Here is a 23,208-nt window from a genome sequence, read left to right as displayed (position 1 = left end):
GGCCAGAAGAGAACCAGGGAAATTAGGAGATACCATTTTTTTTGCCTCAAACTTGCTTACCTTAGTTATATATTGCTGCCCATCAGATTTACAGTGATATATTTATGTGTGTGTGTGTGTGTGTATATATATATATATATATATATATATATATATATATATATATATATAATTTTAATTTTTTTGTCAGAGTAGGCCATCAGTATCTGATCAGTGGGGGTGCAATGCCCTGAACCCTTGTAAATCAGCTGTTTAAAGAGGTCACTGTGTTCCAGTGAGCTTTGTGACCTCCTAACACAGTTGTCCCGAACCACCGGGCCACTGACCAATACCAGGCTGTGGGTCATCTAATACAAGTCCATGGGGAGCGCTGCAGTTGAATTGGGGAGGACAGGAACTATTGGCTCCTGGGTCCCACCGTTTAGCCTCATATGCTGATGCCTGCTAGGCCTGAGGCCTATGAGGCAAAGCTAAGGTACAGGATGGTCACGATTACTGGCCCCTGGTACAAAAAAGGTTGAGGACCACTATCCTAACAGCTTACCAAGCAGATGTATAATGGCTGTGCTTGGTATTGCAGCGCAGTGGATGGGACCTAGCTTCAAATAGGTCATGTGACCGTTGAACGCAAAGTCACTGGTGTAGGAAGAAGCCATGGCACTCACAGGAGCGCCATTGCTTTTTCAAACAGCTGATCAGCGGTGGTGCTGGGAGTTGGGCCTCACCGATGAAAGTTTGTTGACTTTATAAAACATGTCAGATTCTTGTCTGTTTTGTTTCATACATTGGGGCCCAAGAAAAGTGCGGGATGCCCACAGACCACATCCTTATTTTGTGGACCACAAAACAGATACTGTCGTGTGAATGTAGCCTAATTGTGCGTATAGGCCTTCAATAGTAAACTCCTGGCAAACCTTTCTAAACTGGCTTGAAGGTGAAAGGGGCTACAAAAATATTTAAATGGGTCCAACAAAAACAATTTTTTAATTTATTTATTATTGTACAGATTTTTACTTAACTCTATGATGGATCTTTTGACCAGGTTTGGTTGCTTGGTTCATGGTGGTAGGCCTCAGCATTGCTTGTTTTAGGCTATGAAATTCCAGCCTCCATTATGGGAGTAAATTTCTGTTCAAAATGTAAAATGGCTGCCCTGCTGAATCAAAATATAATGTGGCCATGTTATCGGGGTGCAGTGATATTATCTGTGTAGGTCCCCTCGTTAGATGCTTTTAATGTTGTCTTTTACATTTAATGGCAATTTTTGGGTCATCACCTGTCTGTGGCTCTCAGCAGGATATAACAAATTTCCGACTAGTGTTCAGTGTTGACAGCCTGGCTTCCAGACACCTTCCCCTGGGAAAAGTGCTGTAATCTTTCCAGGTATCCTGAGAGATCAGCAGATGCTTGTAAACACCACTTCTACAAATGAGAGGTTCCCAAGTGGTGTGCCGTACAGGAGCCACAGTATTGAAGCCTACTGAGCTGTATGTAGGCCTAGGGGTCTAACAGCCTGAGCAGTATATATATGTAGGCCTAGGGGTCTAACAGCCTGAGCAGTATATAAATGGCCAGTGTGATTTTTATTTTTTTCGGATTCTAATGAGATGCTTTTTTATAATTTGATTTTCTTTTTTTCTTTTTGGCGTTGTTTTTTGTTTCTGATATATTTTGTATCATCTTGTGTAGCAGAAACTATTTTTATCTGGCTTTTTTTTTTTTTCAAATATTTTGAGTCCAGCTGAACAGGTTAAGACCTTTCTAGTGAGAACACAAGGCAGATGCAGTTAGAGGAGCTTGTCATTACCTCGGCACCCCTGGGAAGGAGCTCTGAAAGTGGTGATTGTGGAAATTACGACAAGGGAATACCGGAATGACCGGTAGCCAGCCAGAGAGGTGCTAAATACAGTATGGGTACCTTAGAGTAGCACAAAGGCGAGGTGTTTTTTATTCTTTGCCTTCTACAAGCTTACAGATGAAGAATGCTGTGTGTGGGCTGAGATCTATCCTAATCTTCCATGTTTCAGTAAAGTTGAACAAGTATTAAATCTACTGAGATAAGACCAGAAGCTGGTTAGTTGCTAAGGAAAGCAGAGACTCCTATTCTGCTTTTTATTTTGAGTCAGTGATTTCTTTTGCCCACACGAATTACGAGGGCTTATAGTCATAAGAGCTTCAGAAATTCCTAATTTTTTATGGTAAAAAGCCATGATTATAGGTTTTTCCACTGCTGGGATCCCAATCGATCAGCTCCAATCTGAAGGGAAGAACAAAGGCTATAGCTAGGGAGACGTAGCCACTCTCTGCCCTGGCTAATAGATGAGGGTCCTAGACAAGGATCACCCGTTATTACCCAGAACACCTTATTGGGATATTTCAAAATGGGTTTACAGATAACCCCTTAATTTCTGATGGTGGGACCTGACTGATCATCACCAACACATTTGTGGTGCACAGCTTAACCATTTTAGAACTCTCTCTTGTAATTGATTGACTGGACCACCGATGTTTTAGTATTGGGTGGTTTTAAGTCACTACTTCTGCTGTCTAAGCTTATCAAAGTCACCATTTAACCTTTGTCGTTTTTGTTAGGAACATAGCTAAATACCTGTGTATAGAATGCCTGACAGTCCCTGTTCCTACCCGTGATTAAATATGGACACCTAATTTATATTGTCTCTTGCAGTTTGTGTGAGGGAACAGAGCAAGATGTCTCCTAATGTGAGATGTGGCTGATGCCCAACTGTCTTAGATGTACAGTAGACAAGCACACACTAACTCTGGATAAATCCAATTAATGGAAACTCTGGTATAGAAAAGATAGGCTTACCATTTTTAATTACTCAGTAGTCCTTAATATGTACATCTTAAGAGGAATTTTTTTAATGATTGCCTTTTACTCCATTTTGGCTCCAAATCATATTTTCATTTGGTCTTAAAGTTAAAAAATCTGTCTGTGTGCAAGCAGTCACTTATTATTATTTTTTATCCTGTCATCTGACAGCTTATGTGTAGCTCTTATCTCTGACCTTTATTACCTCATAAACAGTTAAGCCATATTCTTATCAGTTTGATAAATTGAGCTATAATCTGAGTTTATGAAGTCAGGAGATCAGAGATTGGAGCTATGCATGGGCTGTCAGGAATGCAAAGAAAAGACAAAATGACAGTTTACACACAGACTGATTTGTTAACTTTTGCATCTCAGAAATGGCTGAACATTTTTAATAAAGACCAATTGAAAATATGACATGTAGCCCAAAATTAGCAAAAATGCAATTTAAAAAAATTCCCTTGAAGGTGTACATAGTCATTAATGGGAATGTGTCACCAATATTTGCAGTTTTATGCAGACTGGTTGCTAAGGGCTGAATCTTATTAAATATGGTGTAAGTCAGTCTAATAGTAACTGATTCTGGAATATCATGTTATTAGTAACTACATATATGAAAACTGAAATTAGGGTCTAAGTGTGACAGTTATCCTTTAAGGCTTAGTGGCCACCGCAAAAACTAGAATTTTTTTTTATTTTTTATATAGCCACATTAATATGACACTTTAGGGATCAGTTTACTACCATGTGTCTGGATCCTGAGACCCTCATCAAACAGCTGAAAGTTTCTTTTGGAGAAATGTAATATTCCATCAGTTCAGTTAATTGAATGGCCATCCTTGTATTACATGGATATACCAAGTCCTCCAGACCCAGAGCCATTATTTATTAGGATCTCTCCTCATATTACATAAGTTTGACCTGTATATCTTACTAGGGTATATGGAAAGGGTTTGTTGGGATGAGAGCTTTTTGCTAGGCATCACCTCCAGTATTATAATTTAAAGGGAATCTGTCACCAGTGACCTCCCTACCCAACTGTTTGCATAGACACACTGATTAAATACTGTTTTTCTTTTCTTGAGCCGAGGCTACGTTCCGAGTTAGGGCTCTTTCACACTTGCGTTCTTTTCTTCCGGCATAGAGTTCCGTCGTCGGGGCTCTATGCCGGAAGAATCCTGATCAGTTTTATCCTAATGCATTCTGAAGGGAGTGAAATCCGTTCAGGATGCATCAGGATCTCTTCAGTTCCGGAACAGAACGTTTTTTGGCCTGAAAAAATACTGCAGCATGCTGCGCTATTTGCTCCGGCCAAAAATCGTGAAGACTTGCCGCAAGGCCGGATCCAGAATGAATGCCCATTGAAAGGCATTGATCCGGATCCGGCCTTAAGCTAAACGTCGTTTCGGCGCATTGCCGGATTCGACGTTTAGCTTTTTCTCAATGGTTACCATGGCTGCCGGGACGCTAAAGTCCTGGCAGCCATGGTAAAGTGTAGTGGGGAGCGGGGGAGCAGCATACTTACCGTCCGTGCGGCTCCAGGGGCGCTCCAGAGTGACGCCAGGGCGCCCCAAGCGCATGGATCACGTGATCGCATGGCACGTCATCCATGCGCATGGGGCGCTCTGACGTCACTCTGGAGCGCCCCAGGAGCCGCACGGACTTTAAGTATACCGCTCCCCGCTCCTACTATGGCAACCAGGACTTTAATAGCGTCCTGGGTGCCATAGTAACATTGAAAGCATTTTGAAGACTGATCCGTCTTCAAATGCTTTCAGTACACTTGCGTTTTTCCAGATCCGGCGTGTAATTCCGGCAAGTGGAGTACACGCCGGATCCGGACAACGCAAGTGTGAAAGAGGCCTTAGGGTATTTTCACACTTGCGTTAAAGTTTTCTGGTATTGAGTTCCATCCTTGGGGTTTTATCCTAATGCATTCTGAATGGAAAACATTCCGTTCAGTATGCATCAGGATGTGTTCAGTCCTTTCAAGGTATTTTGGACGGAGAAAAAAAACGCAGCATGCTGCATTTTTCTCTGTCCAAAATTCTGGAACACTTGCCAGAATGCCGGATCCGGCATTCATTTCCATTGAAATGTATTAGTGCCTTTTAAAAGTGCATTAAAATTGTCGCATTGACGGATCCGTTCTTCTGGTCTGCGCGCGCAGACCTTTAAAAATTTTAAAATAATAAATACCGGATCCGTTTTTTCCGGATGATACCGGAGAGACTGGTCCGGTATTGCAATGCATTTGTGAGACAGATCCGCATCTGGATCTGTGTACAAATAGGATCTATTTGCATACAGCTTGCCGGCGATGGGCCTGCCTGCCGGAATCCAGCAACGCAAGTGTGAATGTACCCTTGGGATACTTTTTCTTAATATGCAAATTAGGACTTTGGTGCAATGAGGGTGCCTCCATTGCTCTTTTTGCACCCAAGCTCAGCTTCTTTCTGTGACCAGCTTTGCCAGTGCTTGGTCCTGTCAATCAAAGCAGCTAGGGAGGGGCTGGCCATAGAAAGGAGCGGATCTTGGAGGCAATAATAATGCCCTCATTGCACCAAATTTGCATATTAAGAAAAGGTATCAGAACTCTGGAACGGAGCCTTGGATCAACAAAGAAAAACTGCTTTTTAATCGCACAGATCTCTGCTACAGTGTCCCTTTTAAAGCCAAGTTTATCAGTGGTTGACAACGCGAAATGTCCATACTGTTGTGGGCACCAGGATAATCTTCAGCATGTCTGCACAAGTGTTGGTGATGCCTACTCATTCACAACATGCCCTTTGGTACCAAATTATATATATATATATATATATATAGATATATATATATATATATATATATATATATATATATATATATATATTTTTTTTTTTTACTATTTTGCACTAATTACATTTTATAGCAATTTCTAGTACTGATGGGGGAGATGGCACTTCTGCACCATGGAGTGACTGTCTTCAAAGAATGAAAGGCAAGGCAGGCTATTCTTGGCGTTATGTCGCCCGGTGGCTGATTGGCAGCCAGCGCTATGCCTAAAAACATGCTAACTATTGACTTCCTAGAGTCTGAAATTGCTTTGCAGCCATTCCCAATGATGTCAGACGATATCTGCTCCATAGGTTTAGATATGTATTTTCCTGATTCCCGAGGCAGCAGTTCATGCACAGTTCACACGTCTAATGGGGCTCGCTTAATTGACAGGGAACGCAGATTCCACTGCATCCATCTTCCAAGTCTAGGAATCGCTGGGCAGCGGTAACACTCTCCAGATACTGCAGGCACCCAACCGTGTGCCTTCTTTGTGATAAGACATGCTGAGAAGAAAAAAATAAAAATCATCTTGTGGATGCCGGCTGTGTGATAACAAAAATAATCAGCTTAAGGCATTGTTACTTGAGCATCCTCCATTCGATGGCGGCCTGGAACTAATTGCTGTAGGATGCGCTGTGGTTTTTGATGAATGTGATAAATGCCTTAAATGTTGCTTGAAAATGTAAAATAATGGCGGGGGGGGGGGGGGGCTTGGTGATGGTGTATTTTAATGATTTACTTGATAATGGTTGTGGGACTTCACTCCCCTCCATTTACCAGAGAACAGACAGAAATCAAAATCTTGAGAGAATGTACAATGCTGACTATTGATGCACCCAGCAAACGTTACTTTACATGGATCTATGAAAGTGAAGACTAGGGGATAGTTTTCACAGCAATGTGCGAAGATAGAATAGAAAAATGCTTTACATGTCTGAACGATCCTCTGGAAGGATTGGGATTATTCCCCAACTGTTAGATCTCAGACCACAAGTCCAGGGTATGGGATGGTGCATCTCAAGCTGGGGCTCAACTTCTAATTTTCTGGTCTCAAGGCTAGACAGATCCCTGGAGTTAGTCAGTATGCCTGCAAATGTATAGTTATTGGCTAAATTCTGAGTAGTTTTCCTTTGACTGCTAGGAAAATAATGTATTCCCTTTGTCTTTATAGCACCACCATATTCTGCAGAGATGGTCCGCAATCGCATCAGTCCCTGTCCCCAGTGGGGCTGTAATTTCCTTGTCTCAGACACCTGTCCATATAACTCATTCAGCTGCCAGCTGTTACTCCAAGTCTTGCATACACACATGGTTGGCTGAGTGTGCATGTGTTTTCCATGGCAAGAGAAGAGCTAGGTGCTACCAGACATCTCTGGTGGTGGCTTATCTCCTGCCAAAACAAAAGGATTGACGGATTATAATTTAATGTGTATGGGGGCCTTAGGTTAATTGGTTTCCTATGAAATTGGAACTCGTACAAACTCCATGTAGATTTTGCCCTTTATCCCAGGACCCTAGTGGTTCCCACTCGAGTCATGTTGTCCCCATTTCTTCTCAACTGAAAACAAAGTCAGTTTGAGGTGGTTACTTGGTTCCTAGAATCTAACAATATATTCTCAGCACCTGCTTATCTCGCACATCCCTAGGGCCAGTTGTCTAAGGAAACTAGTTCACCTACAAAACGATTTTTGATTTATGAGGGAACATAATATGAAAACGTTGATGAAAATGTTCTTCTTGTGATTATACCTACTGGATCCTGGAAATCCATGCGCATGTGGCATAGGAAGTTGTTCTTCACAGAAATACTTTTCATAATAAGAGCATGGATTTCCAGGATCCAGAAGGAAACAACCGGTTGGTGTTAGCTAGCCATCTTAAACTGGTGAAAATTGACAAATATCTTTCAGAAAGTATACTGAATTTGCTTACTTTGAACAGCTCTCTGAGATTGATGTTAAAATAATTCCGCCATTTCAGTATGTTTTACTGAAAATCTTCGAGTCTGTGGTCAAAATCCATTGTTGTGCAATGCTCTGGACTTCATTCATTTCTGTTACTAGAAACAAGCATTTATTTTCACTGAGGGTCAATGCTAGGGCCACCATTCAAAGTGCCTTGGTCCTTTTGTTCATAGTCCCTAAAGTACTTTGGGGGATGAGTGCTTTTCTTATACCGTACTTTTGCTTGTCCCTGAACCAGAAGGAAGGGTAATTGGGGACTGTGAAATTAACCGGGTCCCATGTGTGCACATTGTTTTCTGGTACACTGAGACCAATAATACAGGTAGATATGTTACAGATCCATGCAGCCTGAGCATGGGTCCCTTTATTTGGACTCATTAGCCTGGGCCCCTGACTATAGTACCACCTGTACTGCCTAGGGTTGTCTCATTGCCAAAATTTTGATTTGATTTCAATACCATAAAAAAGTATTGCGATATTCGATACCACACGAAAAAAAAGAAAACACCCAAAATGCAGCGTGCATTCCGCATTTTATGGAACGTCCGGCCCATAATCGAACAGTCTGATCCTATTTTTGGGGGGACAAGGTGACTAGTGAATAGCGTTAGATTTTTTTCTTTTATGTTACGGCGTTCACTGCATAGGAGAGATTTTTTATACTTTAATAGTTCGTACCTTTTCGGGCGTGGCAATATGTAATATGTTTATTGTTTATATATTTTATATGTAAAATTAGGAAAGGGGGTGATTTAAACTTAATATTTTGGTGTTTTTTTATTTTTTAATTAATGGCTATTTTCTTTTCCTATTCACCCTAATGGAGAGCTATTAGGGTGAATAGGACTGGCTGCCATGGTAACCGATCGGAGCCCTAGGATTACACTGCTGGGGCTCCGATCAGAAGCTGCTACTGCATCACGATTGAAGGAAAAGGAGGGGAGGGGACCCTGTGGCCACTGCCACCAATGATTAGAATACTAGGGGGAGCGCACTGCACCGCCAATGTTTTTAGTACTGGGGGAAGGGTGGGTGCACTGCGCCACCAATGAAGATAAGTAACCTTTTAATACAAATACAGGAGGCGGGTGCCAACGGCAGAATCGCATAGCCAGCACCCAGCCTCTATGAAAGGGCGCTGCGATCCGCGGCAGTTAACCCCTCAGGTGCGGCACATGAGAGATTAACTGCCGCGGATCACAGCACCCTGTCATAGAGGTCTGATGCCGGCTATGTGATTCTGCCGCCGGCACCCGCCTCCTATATTTTATTAATGGGTGAGTTGTTATTGGCGCAGTGGCCACAGCCCCTCCCCTCCTCCACGCCTCTCTCTTCTTATTGGCAGCAGCACAGGGAGGTGAGGGAGTGACTACTTTCTCCCCTGTGCTGCTGAGGAGAACATGGAGCGCGCTGAGAGCAGCGCGCGCCATGTTCTCTGATACTAGGCTGTAGCCCAGCCTAGTATCGGTAAATGTCAAAAGTATAGATTAAGTATCGATAATTCGATACCCGCTGCAACCCTAGTACTGCCATAAGGGTCCCTTTTCTTTTTTTTAAATTAAGTAATTTTTTATTAGCAGTTTTTAATATTACTAGGGTCCCTTTTCTATGATAATTTGTATTGTAATTTCCATAGGCTATGAGACTATTGTTCTGATCATAGAGAAGACATTGCACATGAACTGTTCTCAAACACCAAACTACTAAGAAAATCTCATTACCATAAAGGATTCTATTGTTTGGGTCACTTGCACGGGCAATGCTTTTGCAAGTACATTCCTGTACTGCCAAAGATGCTTGAGACCTCTCTTGCCCAGGGCTGCTGAGCTAAATATCTTAGTAATGGCTCATTCATGTACTAAGTTTCCATTTATTAGTTTTCAAGGAGTATCGGACTGTACTGCAAGGTACGGTGAAAAGAGTTGAGACCCTCTCCTGTAAAGCTCCATGACTTATAGCACCAACGACATCTCCGTGCCAATACAGGGGAAATGAAGCCTTACATAGTTCCCATCAAAATCAAAGGGCTCCTGGACATTCTACTCTTTGAAGCCACTCTCCACTCTGGCTTATACATTTTGTTTCTTAAAGTGAAGCACCCTTTTTCTCAACGCCAGATATCCTTATCAAGTTCTTAAAAAATGAGTTCTCTAAAGCCACTCAGTGCTTAGAAAAGGTAATGCATTATCAGTATGTTTGTACACCTGGGAATGTGTTGTCCCAGGATATGAACTGCACTAGACACCTGCAAGTAGATCTATTGTCACGCCTCAAAGAGACCTGAAATCTCGGTATCTGTCACTTATTAAGTGGAAAGTTCCTGAATAAAGCCTGAACACTTAACCGTAGACTCTATTGTCCTTTATGTGTAGATATCCTGTTTTGAGGCATCTACTGATAAGTTATCTCATATGCTGTGTCTATGCTACATGAAGGACCGAGCAGTCTACACAACTATAATAGCCCATGGTATACAATGCATTTGAAAAGTCTTCAGACCCTTTAAACTTTTTTAACATTTTGTTATGCTGCGGCCTTGTGCTAAAGTAAAAGCAAATTCAAGTTTTTTTCTCCTCATTCTGCACTCAATCCCACTCAATGGCAAACTGAAACAGAATGTTAGAAATCTTTGAGAGATGTTCGATTGGGTTCAAGTCAGGGCTGTAGCTTTGCCACTCAAGGACATTCACAGAATTGTCCCTATTTAAAGAGGACCTTTCATCGGTCCAAACATTGTAAAATAACTATCAGACTGTGTAGAGCGGCGCCCCAGGATCTCACTGCACTTGCTATTATTCTGGGGCGCCGCTCTGTTCTCCCGCTATGTCCCCCGGTATTTTCGCTGACCTGGTTATACTGGGAGGAGCCTACCCTTTTTCTCCTTGGTGTCTCCTTCTCCCAGGCTGTGAGCTCTGCGCTGCGATTGAACAGCGCTACAGCCTAGGAGAAGGAGACACCCAGGAGAAAAAGGGCAGGCTCCTCCCAGTATAACCAAGTCAGCGAAAATACCGGTGGACATAGCGGGAGAACGGAGCGGCTCAGTTCGTCAGGCGGACAGCAAAATGCTGCAAGCAGCGTTTTGGTGTCCGTCTGCAGAGCGGAATGGAGATCTGAGCGCGGATCCTTTTCCATTCAGAATGCATTAGAGCAAAACTGATCCGTTTTGGACCGCTTGTGAGAGCCCATGATGGATCTCGCAAACAGAAAGCCTAAACGCGAGTGTGAAAGTAGCCTAAGAATATCTCTGTACTTTACTCCATTCACCTTTCTCTACAACCTGACCAGTCTCCCTGCCCCAGCCACTAGAAACTACCACCACAACATGATGCTGCCCTACCATGCTTCACTGTAGGGATGGTATTGGGCAGATGATGAGCACTGCCTGGTTTCCTCCAGACATGACGCTTACAACTGAAGCCAAAAAAGTCAATCTTGGTTTCATCAGACCAGAAAATCTTGTTTGTCATAGTCTCAGTCAGGTGTTTTTTTAGTTTTTTTTTATTTATATACTGTGTGTATGTAGGTGTGTATGTATGTATGTATATATATATATATATATATATATATATATATATATATATATATATATATATATATATATATATATACATATACACTCACCTAAAGAATTATTAGGAACACCATACTAGTACAGTGTTGGACCCCCTTTTGCCTTCAGAACTGCCTTAATTCTACGTGTCATTGATTTAACAAGATGCTGATAGCATTCTTTAGAAATGTTGGCCCATATTGATGGGATAGCATCTTGCAGTTGATGGAGATTTGAGGGATGCACATCCAGGGCACGAAGCTCCCGTTTCACCACATCCCAAGGATACTTGAGATCTGGTGACTGTGGGGGCCATTTTAGTACAGTGAACTCATTGTCATGTTCAAGAAACCATTTTTCCAGTCTTCAACAGTCCAATTTTGGTGAGCTTGTGCAAATTGTAGCCTCTTTTTCCTATTTGTAGTGGAGATGAGTTGGTACCCGGTGGGGTCTTCTGCTGTTTTAGCCCATCCGCCTCAAGGTTGTGCGTGTTGTGGCTTCACAAATGCTTCGCTGCATACCTCGGTTGTAACGAGTGGTTATTTCAGTCAACGTTGCTCTTCTATCAGCTGGAATCAGTCAGCCCATTCTCCTCTGACCTCTAGCATCAACAAGGCATTTTCGCCCACAGGACTGCCGCATACCGGATGTTTTTCCCTTTTCACACCATTCTTTGTAAACCCTAGAAATGGTTGTGCATGAAAATCCCAGTAACTGAGCAGATTGTGAAATACTCAGACCGGCCCGTCTGGCACCAACAACCATGCCACGCTCAAAATTGCTTAAATCACCTTTCTTTCCCATTCTGACATTCAGTTTGAGTTCAGGAGATTGTCTTGACCAGGACCACAACCCTACATGCATTGAAGCAACTGCCATGTGATTGGTTGACTAGATAATCGCATTAATGAGAAATAGAACAGGTGTTCCTAATAATTATTTAGGTGAGTGTGTGTGTGTGTGTATGTATGTATGTGTGTATATATATATATATATATATATATATATGAGTCCAACGGGAGCACCAGCTGGGATGTGGGTGCAGAGTCCAATGTGGGGAAACGGCAATCCCCAATAATATAAGCAGAAAAAGTAGGACTGCACTCCAAAATAGTGGTGAAAGCAAAAAAGTTTTATTCACCCATGTGGCAAATCTTGCGACGTTTCAGCTCACACGAGCCTTCCTCAAGCATAGAGATAGTGAAAGTGAAGACATATAAAGGCATTACAATCAGGGTGTGGTTACAATCAAATTGAATTACATCCATCTGATACAAATAAATAAAGTGCATGTGCATAAAGTGAGCAGTGCCGTACGATCTACAACTTTTAAAATCACAATTAAAAAGTGACAATATAGTGAATAGGGATCATGGAAGTTTGACCTTAGGAGCCATGGGGCCCGCATATACCATCGCGTTCCTTGCGCATGTCCAGGGTGGCGTCATCGTATGAATCACAGTGTAAAGGTCGTGCGCGTGCGTTCTGTAAGGCCAACCTAAAATCGCCATTTTACTTATGGGAAACATGCCCTTTATATATCCCGTTCTTTATATATCCCGTTCTATATCTTGTTTAGTAAACATTCTGTTTAGCCAACAGTCATGTAATAAATATGAACGGATTTACAGGGCATGTTTCCCATAAGTAAAATGGCGATTTTAGGTTGGCCTTACAGAACGCACACGCCCGACCTTTACACTGTGATTCATACGATGACGCTATTCTGGACATGTGCAATGAAAAGATGGAGACGCTCAAGGAACGCGATGGTATATGCGGGCCCCATGGCTACCTAAGGTCGAACTTCCATGATCCCTATTCACTATATTGTCACTTTTTAATTGTGATTTAAATTGTAACTAAGTTTTGTATATGTTTTGTTCTACGCAATAGGGATTATATCCTGAAGTTGTAGTTTTTTTTTGCAAACTTCAGGCGTGCGTTAATATTTCTTTTACCAAGGAAAAGCTTCTTTCTGGCCGCTCCGCCATAAAGCCCGACTGGTAGAGTGCTGTAGTGATGGATGTCCTTCTGGAAGTTTTTGCCATCTGCACAGAGGATCTTTGGAGTTTAGCCAGAGTGACCATTGGGGTTCTTGGTTACCTCTCTTACCAAAGCCCTTCTCCCCCGTTTACTTAGTATGGCGGGATGGACAGTTCTAGTTTGCTTCAAACGTCTTCAATGCTCTTGGGAACTTTCATTGCAGCAGAAATTGTTTTTGTACCCTTCTCCAGGTCTGGGCCCCCACACAATCCTGTCTCTTTGCTCTACAGGCAGTTCTTTCTCTTTATGGTCTGATTTGTGCTCTGATGTGCATTGTCAGCTGTGAGACCTTCTATAGACCGGGATTTGTCTTTCCAAATCATGTCCTATCAACTGAATTTACAACAAGTGGACTAAAATGAAGGTGTAGAAAAACCTCAAAGACAATCAAGAGAAAAGAGAGGCCACCAGAGCCAAGTTTCAAGTGTCTAAATACTTATGTCCATGTGAAATTTTTGTTTTTTTCTTTTTTAATGTTTGCATAAAATGCCGGAATTCTGTTTTTACTTTGTCATTATGGAGTATTGAGTGCAGATTTATGGGGGAAATAAAATTTATTTTTTATTTAATATCCGTAGTGCTTCCGTGGCATTCCGCTCCATGCCTTCGCACCATATGTTCTGGATTGCGGACCTTTTCAAGTGAATGGGCCGTATATTGCGGATCCTCTGTTTGCAGGCTGCAATATGGGTACGGCCGACACCTTGGTGTGCATGAGCCCTTAAGTGACGCTTATTATAAGCTTCAGTGGCCAGTGTGAAAACTGCAGGATGCCCTATAATAAGGACCATAATCTTATTCTAAACTCCAAAGAGTACTGTGTACCACGTTCCACCAGCTTCCAGCACTGCTCAGGAGACACATCATTTCTTATATTCACCCCCCAGTCATGAATTCCTTATGTGTGTGGATAGTTACAACATGTAATTCCAGAATACTAGAGGGGATTTTCCAGTCAGTAAGTAAGGCTTGTATATACTATACATTTTGGTGCTGGTTAGGACCGATAGATAGCAGGGATTAGATAGATAGATAGCATGGATTGGATAGATCTGGGATAGATGAATGTACACATAGTATCTGTATACTATACAAAGAGCCTGCTTAATGTTAGAACATTAGCTTTGGATTCAACAACTGGATTGGCATGCTGGGACTTTCTATAAAAAATGGCATCTAGTTCCCTGTAGTTCCCTGTGTGCCACCGACGCCTCTGATGTCAGCAGGATCTGACAACCTAATGTCCATGGTACCTGGCAATCTTGGGTGAAGGCCAAGGCTTTGCTCACACGATTAAAATCAATGTCAGAAAAAACACTAGCAGAATTAGTAGTGGAAAACAGGTTGTTTTTAGTGGCAGATTTGTACTTTGATGGTTTTAGAGGATTTTTTACAAGCATTTTAGAAAAGATTAAGAAGCCTTTTTGCCAGTATTTGTCTGATCCAGCCCTTGGGTGGGATAATTCAGAAGCATTTTGGCATCAGAAACACTTATAAAGCCACTTCTAAAACTGCTAGTGTGTTTTTTTGTTTTTTTTTCTGCTTTTCCATTGACCATATAACATGCCATTTCTGAAATAAAAACTTTTCTGTGTGGAAAAGTGCCAGTGGGCAATGCAAGGTCCAAATCTATCAGTGTGCACCGGGTTGATGAATATGGCGCACACTACTCTAACACTGTTATCCTGTTGGGTGTATTGCCATAGGTTTTTCTTGTATATTACAACATTGAGTCATTCACAATTTTTTGTTTTTGTTTGAATGCTACCATGATACAGTTTTCCATAGATGCAGCAACAGCACAATGCACTAAACCCACAATTTTACCACAGTTTTTTTCCCATGATGCAATGGTGTAACCTCCACTACCAGTTCATGTAGTTAACTGGCAAGTGGAAAATTAAAAGGAAGCCAGCCCAGCTCACCAGTGCATAGTAGCTTCAGGATGTCGGGCCACGTGTAAGATGGTGAACGGATACAACATACCAACAAAAAGCATAAATATACAGCAAAGTGTCTTATAGCCAACGCATTTCGGATAGTCCCTGTTATCTTTGATCATGGTGTCATAACGCAAGGGCAGCAGGTCACGTGCCCCCCATCAACAGGATGTTGATACCAGCACACCAGGGAGATGAAGAGTCGGCTGGGCAGTGACAGAGACTGAATCATGTGGTGGGGACCAGGTAAGGCCTCATGCACACGACCTTTGTTCTGGTCCGCATCCGGGCCGTAAAAGATGCGGAGACCACGTGGCCCCGCAAAAAAATATAACATGTCCTATTCTTGTCCGTTTGGGGACAAGAATAGGCATTTCTACAATGGGCCGCCTGTTCTGGGCAGCTTCTGTGTTTTGCGGATCCGCAGTTTGCAGACCGCAAAAAACGGAACGGTCATGTGCATGAGGCCTAAGTATGATCACTGCGGGTCGGCCACTCTGTGAGGTCTGTTTATAATGTTGGATAACCCCTTTAAGGCTCTTCTTTCATCACATTGTCCACATTCGAAGCACAGATTACACTGCATAGGTGGTGACTGTAGCCCAAAGGCGTTGCTATACGGGGTGCAGAAGTGTGGTTGCATCCAGCCCCAGGAGCCTGAGGGGGCCCATGAGGTCTCTCTTCCCCATATGAGAAGACCAGTACTGTAAGTGAAGCATGATATATAGGGGGCCCTGTTAATGATTTCAGCATCTGGGCCCAGAAGCTACAAGTTACAAGCCCCAACATATGCCACTGTATAGTATACTGTATCATGAGTCATCACTAGGCCACCATGCAAAAACATGATGTACTTTTTGGAGCATTGGCTCACAGTATTGGAAAATATGGCAAAAAAGCTATACGTCCTAAAAGGACACACTTTGGCTTCCATCAGGTCTGTAAAGATCCATGGGCCGTTTAGCGTATACTCCTGGTACACACCATGAATTGGTGTTGACACCTGTTTACCTAAAGCCTTGCGGTTGTTTAGTTGATTCTGTTGCATTCAGGATTTTTGGCACAAAGTTTTGTGAGATTTATATTTCCGTGTAATATGCTAATAATTGATGATCAGGACTTTTTTTTTTTTAAGTACTCCTTGAAAAGTAAAGCGCTTTATTGTGACCTGTTTCTGTCTCCTGTGTAAATTGTACTATGCTGGTATTTCACAGCTCTCTGTGCCGTGCTAGAAAATGCTGCCCCCAGAGGCCAATTACCAGTGTCACCTTCTCGTCTGCTGGAGAGGGGTACAGTGGGGCATTTTTGACAGTCTGTAATGGATGGTATAATAATTACGAGTATATGTCTCTGTTTTGGGCAAAGCTCTAAGGGTATAAAATATAATTATGAGCTGGTGTTGCCAACTTAAGCCCCCCCCCCCATTTGGAGTAGTTGCTCATTGTAGGACAGTGTTGGCAGAGCGTTGTGTGATTTTTGTCAGGGTAGATGAGCTCGGTAGGAGAGGATTAGGGTGCAGTTTGGAGCCATGTTTGCAGAATACTAATTCTGAAAAGTCGAGTAATTGAAAGCTGCGGGGCAGAATTAGGATGCTCTTGCAAATGCGCATTACTCATGTGGGTACCTGGGAAGCATATACGGTGGCCTTCTAGAAATGCTTTGGGGAGTCTTGGCCTGACCACTTGTCAGTGAGAGATTAGATCTCCAAGAAGCACCTGTCAAGGTGTTGAGACGCAGCAAGAAGTATCTAGCAGGCTTCTCCCCAGAGGGAACATGACCTAGATAGTTGTTCTCTCTCTCTGCCTGTCACTGGGCAGGTTTGATTCATGTGGAGGACCAGGAGGCGGAAAGGAGAAAAATTGTTTTGGGAGTTTAGAATGCAAATGAGCCTCAAGTAATGAGGGCTTAGGAATTCCAGCAGGGCAGCATTGTGTATGTGCTTCATGCCTAATCTAAAATTGAAAGGGTGTTCGTAAATGAGGAGAGGTGATATGATGGAACCATTGAAATCTATCAGGGATAATGTAGGCTAAAAAGGAATTATGCGGTCACGTTCTAAAGAAAAGGTTAGCCTATTTAAGCATTGCTGAGAATGTAGCGTTCATGCCGGGCCTTAAGCACTGGAGCTTACAATCTAGTTTCTCTACTGTGCTTAACAAACTGGTATGAATCAGTAGTCAATAGTACAGTGTCCTGTGTGTGGGAAATTGGAGGGAAACAATACAGGTGACTGCAGATAACCAGAGAGGAAGGAAAACCAAAGCCATGGGAGTGCTTTGGAAATTGGGGTATCTTATAGTTGTCTCTCACACTCTTTTGACTGTCTCACACAGTCTCATTGTAATTCTGCTACCTTCATAGATGCAGTGCATTCATATGGATGCATACATGACTGCTGAGGGCAGTGGTTGGCTGCAGCAGTCATGTGACTAAGAATGGGAAGTCGTTACTTCCGGTGTGGTGCGTGAGTTACAAGGAGGAGAGGGGCTGTGAAGCCGCTCAGTGCAGAGAACACTTCACAGTGAAGTTCTGCCTCCAGTCAGTGGCTTAGCATGGGTTGCCAGTAGGGATCGACCGATATTGATTTTTTAGGGCCGATACCGATACCGATAATTTGTGAACTTTCAGGCCGATAGCCGATAATTTATACCGATATTCTGGGAATTTTCATTTTTGAAAAAAAAATTAAAATTCCCACAAATCTGCTGAAAATTAATGTTTATTGTTAATGTGTATTTTAATTTTTTTTGTAAATCTTTCTTTTTCATTTATATTTAATATTTTGGTGTTTTTATTTTTATTACTTTTTTTTTTTTTTAACTAACTTTTAGCCCCCTTAGGGACTAGAACCCTTGTCCTATTCACCCTGATAGAGATCTATCAGGGTGAATAGGAGCTCACACTGTCCCTGCTGCTGTTTGCTCTGTGCACACAGCAGCATGGAGCTTATCATGGCAGCCAGGGCTTCAATAGCGTCTGGCTGCCATGGTAACCGATCGGAGCCCCAGCATTACACTGCTGGGGCTCCGATCGGAGGAGCAGGGGAGAGGGAATCCTGTGGGGGGCGCACTGCGACTGGGGTGGGGGGGGGGGGGGGGCGCACCACTGTTTAATACTGGGGAGGAGGGGGGGCGCACCACTGTTTAATACTGGGGGGGAGGGGGGGGGCGCACTGCGCCACCAATGCTTAATACTGGGGGGGCTTGGGGGGGAGGCGCACTGCGCCACCAATGCCTAATATTGGGGGGGGGGGGGGCGCACTGCGCCACCAATGTCTGATACTGGGGGGCTTGGGGGGGCGCACTGCGCCACCAATGTCTGATACTGGGGGGCTTGGGGGGGCGCACTGCACCACCAATGAAGCTTAATCTCTAATTTATTCATATACAGGAGGCGGGAGCTGGCTGCAGGATCACATAGCCGGCTCCCGACCTCTATGAGCTGTAGCTGCGATCCGCGGCACCTGAGGAGTTAACTACCGCAGATCGCAGCTACAGCTCATAGAGGCCGGGAGCCGGCTATGTGATCCTGCAGCTCCCGCCTCCTGTATATGAATTAATGTGAGATTAAGCTTCATTGGTGGCGCAGTGGCCATAGCTCCTCCCCTCCTCTTGTCCCCTGTCCTCCCATTGGCTGGAGCGGCAGCAGCAGCACAGGGGGAGGAGACACTGCTCCTTCTCCCCTGTGCTGCTGCTGAGGGAACACGGAGAGCGCTGACAGCAGCGCGATCTGTGTTCCCAGGACGTTATCGGAATATCGGCAAAATAAATGCCGATACCGATAACGTTCAAAATCCTGAATATCGGCCGATAATATCGGTAAATCCGATAATCGGTCGATCCCTAGTTGCCAGCACCCGGGGCAAGCCATATATTGCGCCCGTGTAAGACTGAACTGAAGACATCCGGATGCATACTGAACAGATTGCTCTCCATTCAGAATGCATTAGGATAAAACTGATTAGTCTTTTCCGGTATTGAGCCCCTAGGACGGACCTCAGTGCCAGAAAACTTTGACGCAAGTGTGAAAGTACCCTAAGATGTAGGCCAGCTTTAGTTGCAATGCTGCTGTATTGTGGTGACCCCACAAGTTCCTCCTCGCCTTCAGGCTACTTTTTCTTCTTTATTCAAAGAATGTCTATCTGTTATTTTTATGATTTTGATCCTACCCATTTAGTTATCTGTCATGAGTTGGGGCTTTTTACACAGGTCAGGCAAATTATGAGGAATGAATGTTCATACGAACACCCGATCCTCTGTCAATGTGCTGGCAATCCCTTGAAGGAGAATTCCCCATCTTTAACAAGCAGTTGTGGCAGGTTTTTACTGATGAGTAGGACATATTTTATATCGTCATAAGGTAGATTTGACTTTGCAGTATGAATTGCAATTGCTGTAAGGTTTGAAAGTGACAATTTCTAAGCGTAACGCATACATCCTTCAGTCAGCTGCCAAGCTTAGTCTCATTGTGCAGTCCTGTAAGCACTCCCTTATACAGTCCGTTACCTTCTATGTCCAGAATTTGATCGCCACAGCAGAAGATGGGAAAACCTGGTGACACCATTGCTTGTAAGCCACATCTTCTATGGTCTAGTCTTTATTTCAGGCCTTATCTTTTTGTCTGACCAATGATGATTCTGTCTGTTTAGTTCTCTGCATTCTTTTCTACATATCTGGCTACTTTCACACTGGCGTTTTGGCTTTCCGTTTGTGAGATCCGTTCAGGGCTCTCACAAGCGGTCCAAAACGGATCAGTTTTGCCCTAATGCATTTTGAATGGAAAAGGATCCGCTCAGAATGCCTCAGTTTGCCTCCGATCAGTCTCCATTCCGCTTTGGATGCGGACAGAAAAACGCTGCTTGCAGTGTTTTGGTGTCCGTTTTACGAAACTGAGCCAAACTGATCCCTCCTGGCACACAATGTAAGTCAATGAGGACAGATCCATTTTCTATGGCACAATAGAAAACGGATCTGTCCTCCATTGACTTTCTATGGTGTTCAAGACGGATCCGTCTTGACTATGTTAAAGATAATACAAACGGATGCAGACATTTGTATTATCTGAACGGATCAATCTGTGCAGATCCATGACGGATCCGCACCAAACGCGAGTGGGAAAGTAGCCGAAGGGTTTACTGATGATGTGAGTTGCAACAGTTTTCATGTGCATGAGAAGAGATATGAGCAGATGGGTGTCTTTCAAGATACCAGTGCTACTGACTATACTTGTTTGATCTACTGCTGAACTCTTGAGAAGTTGTTGGACCCTCCTTTGATGTTGATAACTTTGATGTTTTCTCTTACAGCCAATGAATTCCATCAATACCCTGTACCTTTGCAATCCTGATTCCACAAATGATGAATGACATCCAGTTACACCTAAGCTTTCCTCCGGCACATCATTTTTCCAACACTGCCGGAGAATCCTGCAAGAAACCAGCCTTACACACCCAATTCCTTCTAGGGTTGGACTTCCGATGGACATGCCATGGTGACATGAACAGAATGAGTTAAGGGTACTTTCTACATAACTAAGGTGTGTGGGCTTGTGTTAGTGAGTGCTTGTGCCACTCCTCCTGGGAAGGTGCAAGGACCATGAGCTTGCCCCTGAAGTTACGAAGGTTTGGGAGGCCAGTAAGCCCACAACTAGTTCTTTTACTTTTGTTTGCTTTCTGTCTTCTGAGTGTCTTCATCTCAGCCTATTATCTCTATGGATGGAAAAGAGGACTGGAGCCTTCAGGTGGTGAGACACAATCCCTGGACTGTGATGATTTCAAGATTAGCCCTTCACGTCTGCTCCCTGTAAAACCTATGAGATCAATGGACACTTCTAGAACTGACCCACTGGTGCTAGTCTTTGTGGAAAGCCTATATTCTCAACTTGGGCAGGAAATAGTGGCTATATTAGAGTCCAGCCGCTTTAAGTATCGGACCGAGATAGCTCCAGGCAAGGGTGATATGCCTACCCTTACCAATAAAGATAGGGGGCGATTTGCACTAATTGTGTATGAAAATATTCTAAAATATGTTAACCTGGATGCATGGAATCGAGAGTTACTGGACAAGTACTGTGTGGAGTATGGCGTGGGCATCATAGGCTTCTTCAAGGTAAGGTGGTCATGGATTTATATGCTTAAGTCTCTTTTTTTCCTGGATACACAGCATTGAGGAACATGTTTTAAACTGCATCCAGTGGTAGTACAATAAAAGCCTATTCTAATTCTCAATGTCTGATAGTTGTAGCATTGATGCACTGAAATTCTCCTGTCTGTGGAATCTCTTTTGTGGTCAGCTCATTTGTTCTCTTTTCTTCCCTGTCCCCAATACTCAACTTATTTAGTCCAGTTGAGTGGCCTTAATCTTCTGAAAATGCTGTAAAAGGGACATTGTTCTGGAACCAGGGTCTTGCTGGACAAACCCTTTTCAACTGATGTCGTTCCATTCATTACGTTTCCCTTCCTCTCCCTCCCAGTCTGCTATACAACACATGGCCTTTAAGCCCTATTTAGACTTTTTAGAATTTTAGACTTTTATGTTTAATCTCAGATGCAGCAGTTATCTTGGGCAGAGTAAATGAAATTAGCATTGCTACTTGCACTTACATTTCTGTATGTTGTTTGTGACTGAAGTGTTGTGGGGGTGGTAGGTTTTATGTAAATCACCTACTCACTTATAAAAAGCTGTAGTCTGTGATGCATTCTATAAGTGACCTTTTTAAACCATCCAGGCAGTTGCCCAGTCTGTAGGTGACATTTTTTATATATGATTTTACACTTTAATGTAATATTTTACATATTCTTCCCATTATGTATTGTGTACTGATCTTCAGCTATATCCTAAATTGCACTCCGTTCTCACCCAGAGCTGGGTTTGGAAGGGGTCTCGTCCCTGTTGTGGCCTGCTATTGGCTGCTGTCCTCCGTTGCCGGATGTTTTGATCCGAGCGACTGGGAGATGCAGCAGCGGCTGTGTAGGGATCTGGAGTGACGTGGGTGCCGGAGAACAGGTAAGTATATTCAATACAAGGGGCCCGTTGGGGGGGATATTTCAGATATGGGATAACCCCTTTAACACCACCCCCCAACAGCTGAGATCCCATAATTTACTACAGTCTAATACATTATGGGAGGTTTTTTGTGTGTCATGCATGTGAGCACCACAGCCATAGAATTCTATGCCAGGCAATATTTCTGAAATGCTCTTGTGTTCTAGAAGTAAGATGCTGAATGCTGTATACTATACTTCCTTCAGATACATCAGTACAGCCTAATGGATCAGTGGGTGTGTTGGTTCAAGAAGCCTTCCACTATGACTGGAGGCCTCCATAGAGTGCGGTTCAGGAAGCAATAGAGTGCAATAATATGGTATGGCCCATAGCATGTTTTATCCTGAGCTTCTGATACTTGCACAGGGAGAGAGGTTATATATGTGTGTAACTGCAAACTATTCAGTGATTGGTCTCTGAGCACAGCCGAGTGACCACCTATAGGCATTGAATCTTGCTGCTGAACACTATTGGTAGCAATCCTCGTTTGCTATCCTCCTTCAGTCCTACGCTCCATCTTTCACTAGGACTATGCATATAACTAATACTTTCCAACATTTTTTAAACAAAATATTTTCTATGGTCAGGTTGTGGTTTATTGGGGCGAATCTTCTTGCGCATGGCTTGCCATGGGTAAGGTTTGTCAAAATATATTTAAAAAAAAATCCTGAATATTCCCTGCATATTGTCCTCACTATGAAGACCTTACAATGAGGACAGTGTAGAGGGAGGGGATAGCCTCTCGTATACCATTTGTTGTTAAAGTTACAGCTTTTTTTGTAAAGACCAGGCCTTTTTACCAAGACCAGGCTCCAATAGTCAAACCTCAGATCATACCCCATAACTGAGACCCTCAGACCAGGGATGGCCAACCTTAGGCTCTCCAGCTGTTGCAAAACTACGTCTCCCAGCATACCCAGACTGCCTACAGCAAGGCATGGTGGGAGTTGTAGTTTTACAACAGCTGGAGAGCCACAGGTTGGCCATCCCTGCCCTAGACTGAACCACAAAA

General features: G+C 43.2%; 1 protein-coding gene across 2 annotated transcripts in view; it reads left to right on the top strand.

Annotated features, from left to right (window-relative positions):
- The window catches only part of NDST1 (N-deacetylase and N-sulfotransferase 1), a 70,627-nt gene that overhangs the window by 11,804 nt on the left and 35,615 nt on the right, over positions 1-23,208 (top strand). The window contains exon 2 of one of the 2 annotated variants that reach the window (XM_044277872.1): positions 20,459-21,260. In XM_044277872.1, coding sequence (XP_044133807.1) covers positions 20,748-21,260 — 513 coding nt within the window. In that variant the 5' untranslated portion in view covers positions 20,459-20,747. Of the gene's footprint in view, positions 1-20,458; positions 21,261-22,396; positions 22,516-23,208 lie in introns of those variants that run through there. The other variant, XM_044277873.1, reaches the window with a different exon arrangement.

The sequence above is a fragment of the Bufo gargarizans genome, chromosome 2, assembly GCF_014858855.1.
Source record: "Bufo gargarizans isolate SCDJY-AF-19 chromosome 2, ASM1485885v1, whole genome shotgun sequence".
NCBI lineage: Eukaryota > Metazoa > Chordata > Amphibia > Anura > Bufonidae > Bufo > Bufo gargarizans.
The sequence above is the reverse complement of the archived record's forward strand: the minus strand, read 5'-3'. Positions and strand labels throughout refer to the sequence as shown.